Source organism: Brassica oleracea, unplaced genomic scaffold (genome assembly GCF_000695525.1).
Source record: "Brassica oleracea var. oleracea cultivar TO1000 unplaced genomic scaffold, BOL UnpScaffold00770, whole genome shotgun sequence".
Lineage (NCBI taxonomy): Eukaryota > Viridiplantae > Streptophyta > Magnoliopsida > Brassicales > Brassicaceae > Brassica > Brassica oleracea.
This window is the reverse complement of record NW_013617452.1, coordinates 40,293-45,783: the sequence shown is the minus strand read 5'-3', so window position 1 is coordinate 45,783 and position 5,491 is coordinate 40,293. Positions and strand designations below refer to the sequence as shown.

The 5,491-nt window shown below is 40.9% G+C and overlaps 1 protein-coding gene across 1 annotated transcript in view; it reads right to left on the bottom strand.

Annotated features, from left to right (window-relative positions):
- Positions 1-3,453: 3,453 nt before the first annotated feature.
- LOC106320044 overlaps positions 3,454-5,491 on the bottom strand; it is a 13,755-nt gene continuing 11,717 nt past the window's right edge. The window contains exon 5 of the mRNA XM_013758411.1: positions 3,454-4,059. Within this exon, the coding sequence (XP_013613865.1) occupies positions 3,454-4,059 (606 nt within the window). The remainder of the gene's footprint in view (positions 4,060-5,491) is intronic.

Below are 5,491 nucleotides of genomic sequence, written 5' to 3'. Positions count from 1 at the left end.
TATCGATCGATGGTGACCTTTTCATATCGATCGACGACGAAGCCACCCGAGAGTTAATGACAAATTAGAAGAATTAAAGTTTCACAAAAGTTTCAATAAGTACATTTTAAGTCTATGGCCGCCTATTTACTAGGGTTTTGTATCATTTTAGAGGCAGACTTGCCTAGAGACCTTTTTAGACCTAGTTTGGAGGAAGCATGAAGCCACCATTGAAAGGGAAGAGCTTAGGATTGGAGAGATAGATCAACACTGCAAAACAAAGAATATCTTCAACTCCCTTCCTTTTATTCATTTTGTTGCTTACTCTATTTACTCATTTTATTTAAGTATTATTCAGACCATCATAACTATGTGTTCCATGAATATGTATGAGTAATCTTTATTGTTAGATTTCGGTTTCTCAATAGGTTGATAAATGTATTACTGATAACAACAATTGTTAGGGTGTTTAGAAATATTCATCTAGTTATGCTTAAAGCTAAGTTTAGGATTGATCACCCTTTAAACTTAGATCTTACAATTAATTGATATCAAGCCATTGCTTGACCTCAATACCTGAAAATAACTAGTATGATCTAACTGACTAGATACAGATGAGAGTTGGTTAGTGAGTTAGAGAATTTAGATCAAACCTATCCGTAATGCTTTCTGGAAGAGGTATCGATCGACGCAGCGATAGCCCTGTCGATCGATATTTTGAAAGGTGTATCGATCGATATTCATAAAGAATTATCGATCGACACTTTCTCGTGATTAACATACGAGAGTTGAAATCCGAGATCCAGATTAGATAATCAGATTGATTATATCTTAAGTTTGCATTCAAGAATGATTAATATCAATAACCCCTAAAAAAACCAAATTAAGTTTTACTTATCATACCTGAGAATATACCTGAATCTAGCTATTTCTCCCAACTGTTAACAACCTCAAAACAAATCAATCCAGCAATATACTTGCTCACCACTTCATTTACTGCATTAAAACTTATAAACCATTTAATCTAGATTTATTTCAAGACCAAAATCTATTGTGTATCCTAGAGTCTCTGTGGATTTGATCCCTAAGTACTACATCCGAACCTCTTATTTGAGAGAGTAATTCACTCCTTAGGGTAATTTGAGTGATATAAAGCTTCAGTTCGGTCCGTTTGATCATCTGGTCGTGGATCTGGCCGAAGCTCCAATCCAGACGTGCGCGGGTCGAGCCGGTACACGACCCGATCAGTCTGTCTGGTACGGTCGGAAGAGTGAACCTCGATTGGAACGTCCGGAATGTCCTGATCTTCATGCTGGTCTGATTCCTTGGACTGGTACATGGACTGAGGCACATCATTCCCTCCTTCTTCAAAAGGATTTGTCCACAAATCTGGATCATCTACAAGAAAAAGAGAAAGATCAGACACATTAAAGCTTGAAGAAATGTCATACTTACCTTGTAAGTCAAACTGATAAGCATTGTCATTGATCTTTTTAAGGATCTGGAATGGACCATCGACCCGAGGCATGAGTTTAGACTTTCTTTCTTTCGGGAATTGTTCCTTCCTTAAGTGAACCCAAACAAGATCACCCTCCTCAAAAATCACCTCCTTTCTCTTCTTGTTGGCATATCTTTTCTATCCTTCGGTTTTGGCTTCAATATTGGCACGAACCTGCTCATGTAACTTCTTTATAGTGTATACTTTCCTCTTGCCATATGTACTAACTCTTTCACTTAAAGGCAAAGCCAAAAGATCAAGTGGAGATAAAGGATTAAAGCTATAAACAACTTCAAAAGGTGAGAAATTAGTAGCAGAATGCATAGCATGATTATAAGCAAACTCAACATGAGGCAAACATTCTTCCCAATGCTTAAGGTTTTTCTTAACCAATGATCTAACCAATACGGACAAAGTTTCATAAACCGCCTTGTATGTTTTCTTAACTCCAAAGTGTCCCATAAGACATCCTCCACGAGATTCCCTAAGAAACAACTTCCTCAAAGAACATTGGGGTACACACAAACGGTTATCAAAGAACAAAAATCCAGACATTTGATAATACTTCCCATAACCCGTTTTGGAACACTTTCTGAAAACTTCTTTAAAATCCTGATCAGTTGCATACAAATCCTTGATGAATTCAAAACTGAGCAACTTGGTTTCAAGTGCTGAAAGAAGAACATACCTTCGAGACAAGGCATCAGCCACCACGTTTTCCTTACCTTATTTGTATTTGATCACATAAGGAAAGGTCTCAATGAACTCGACCCAACGTGCATGTCTCTTGTTCAACTTCAGCTGGCCCTTAAGGTGTTTCAAAGACTGATGATCCGTGTGGATCACAAACTCCTTAGGCCAAAGGTAGTGTTTCCACGTTTGTAGAGCTCTCACCAAAGCATACAACTCCTGATTATAAGTAGGGTAGTTAAGTGTGGTTCTCACTGAAGTAAGCAATGGGTTTCTTATCCTGCATCAACACAGCACCAATACCAACTCCGGAGGCATCACATTCGATTTCAAAAGCTTTAGAGAAATCAGAAAGTACAAGTAAAGGAGCTTGAGTTAACTTCCCTTTGAAAATCATAAATGCCTCTTCTTCAACTTGTTCCCACTTGAACTCAACGTTCTTCTTGATCACTTCAGTGAGTGGGGCTGCTATGGTACTGAAGTTCGGAAAAAACCGCCTATAGAAACCGGCCAGGCCATGAAAGCTCCTCACCTCGCCCACGGTCGTTGGACTCGGCCAGTCTCGGAAGACTTTGATTTTCTCCTCGCCCACTCTAAGTCCATCAGCACGTACAATAAAACCTAAGAACACCACGTGATATGTTCCAAAAGAGCATTTACCAAGATTTGCAAACAGTTTTTCTTTTCTAAGAACTTCAAGAACAGATTTTAAATGCCTCTTATGATCTTCAATGTCTTTGCTGTAGATAAGAATGTCATCAAAGTAGACAACAACAAAATGACCAATGAATGATCTCAAGACATGATTCATCAAACGCATGAAAGTGCTAGCTGCATTAGTAAGACTAAATGGCATGACAAGCCACTCATACAACCCTAGCTTTGTTTTGGATATGGTTTGGATATGAACTCCGGATGGAGAACTGAATGGATTGAAGGGTCACACGAAGGTTTCGGAAGGCCTCCGATATTCTCGACTCCAAATGGTGTTTGATATGACTCACAAGAACACCAGGTAAAGGATCTCTCGTCGTTGCTTGATATGACTCACAAGTCCAACGATTTGAGGAAGTGTTTACTTGGATACGACTCACCAAGAAACAAGACAAGTTCTTACAAAGAACAAAGAGTTTCAACTCAGAAAATTCAAGACAAAATCGATTATCATTTCATAAGGAAGAGATGACATACTTAGAGAGTTTTGTAGTAAAGAGAATTGTAGGAAAACAAGACATAGAAAAGATAAATTTGACTAGATCTGGTCAAGGCACAGAAAATGGAGAAGACTAGTCAAGATGACCGTTCGGCTCCTGTCCAGGTTCATCCGAACTGGCTGTGTCCAAGGCGGAAAGGGACGCGGGACGTTCTGATCGGACAAGTTGCCTTCCAGCGTGGCCCAAGTCTTCTAAAAGCTTAAGGATCCTTGCCTTAGATAAATATCCAAAAGAGAAGTCCATCATCGGATCAAACAAGGAAGCAAGATCATCAGCACAGTCGCCGGTACATGCAGTACGGGCCAAACGTGCCAAAAGAGAGAAGCCGCGGTCTGAATCGGAATTGGCTCGTCCTAAGTTGATTTTGGCTTGACCATCAGCCTTAGCTTGTCGATTTGTTCGGGAAAGACGAGCTTCAGTTCGGTCAGTTTGATCATCTGGTCGTGGATCTGGCCGAAGCTCCAATCTAGACGTTCGTGGGTCGATCCGGTACACGGCCCGATCAGTCTGTCTGGTACGGTCGGAAGAGTGAACCTCGGTTGGGACGTTCGGAACGTCCTGATCTTCATGCTGGTCTGATTCCTTGGACTGGTCCATGGACTGAGGCACATCAGAAGTGGTGTCAAACACCTCTATTTGTAGACCAGTTTGCCATGTGTAACTCTCGATGCAAGCTCCCTACCGTTCTTAAGGTTTCCAATCTCGGAGGAGTTGTTGTATACTTTTGTTCTTTAAAATATTGTAAACACCTGTACTCGTAGACCAGTTAATCAAAAAAAAAAATCTTTTTATGCATGTGGGAATCGAAATTCGCACTGTCGATTTCCGTTAAAATTAGGAAAGTCAAGAAACCCTAACTTTCCCAGAGGTCCCGGATTCTCTGCGAGAGCCAACGACAAGTAACCAAATAAATGTGGAAAATATGTAAAGACGATAAAGCGAGTTTAGAAAGAGTTGAACTTATTTCGAATCCGCGTAAGAGCGTTGCGATCATTACAAAAGATTACAAAAGCTTCGGCCGCAAGAGCTGTCGGCGAATTACCTAGTTCTAGCAACCTAAAACCTTAAACCTAGTTGAGTCGCAGCTCGATAACAAAAGACGGAAAAGATATGAAAATGGTTTTGATTGATTTCGGACTGAACCTTATGAAATGCTGCCTACGTACCCCTTTCGAGGATCAACCGAACGTAGTTCAAGAGTGAACCAAGAGATCGAGCTGCTTGTGTGCGTTCATCTGGTAATCGTGTGCCAGTCATAGAAAAAGAGCATGTCGAGAATAATGCCTCAAAGTTTCTAAGTGTCGAGAGTCCCCCTTTGCCTCTCGCCTAGGACTCTTTATATACTTGCTCCTAGGTCGGTTTGCGCCTTTCCTCTTCTGCCCTTAAGCCGTCATAGCTCAAAAATGGAGATATTCCAATTTTCCCGATCTTCGTTGTTATCTTCGGAAACTTCACATTTATCCGCGGAAACTTGACATTTATCCTGCCTTATGAACCAAGCATAAACCATCATAAGGCTTATGGGTTTTCGGTTAAGAAATCGTAAGTGGGCTTCGAGTCGTGTTTTAGATCTCTTTGGGCCGTCTTTGACGCGAAACGTTTATTACGGTTTCTTCGATAAAAACAAACTTCCCGCGGTTTTTATCATAAAGTTTGACTGATGACTTCGAGTGATGAGAAACAAAGAATGGTTTAGCCATGGCCTACAGGAGATAGCATTAAAGAGTAGACGAGAATGCATGGATTCGTGTCGTATCGACGTTTTGGGAAAGTTCGGTCGCTACGTAACGACCGAGCCGTGTACGTGCTCGGTCGCTATGTAGCGACCGAGCTTGGCTGGAGCTCGATCGCTACGTAGCGACCAAACCGTGTTCGTGCTCGGTCGCTACGTAGCAACCGAGCCGTGTGATATCTTGCATATTTACATTTTTTTATCCATTTATTCATGTGCATTTTCATCATATAGATTAGGATTTAGCCATGTCTAGGTTGTATTTTGCATACATATATCTCTATTAGGTATTGGAGTACCACATGGAGTTCCTGGAGACATTTGGGTGCATTTGGAGCTCAAAGGAGGTGATTAGAGTGATCTTTGGACGAGCACTGC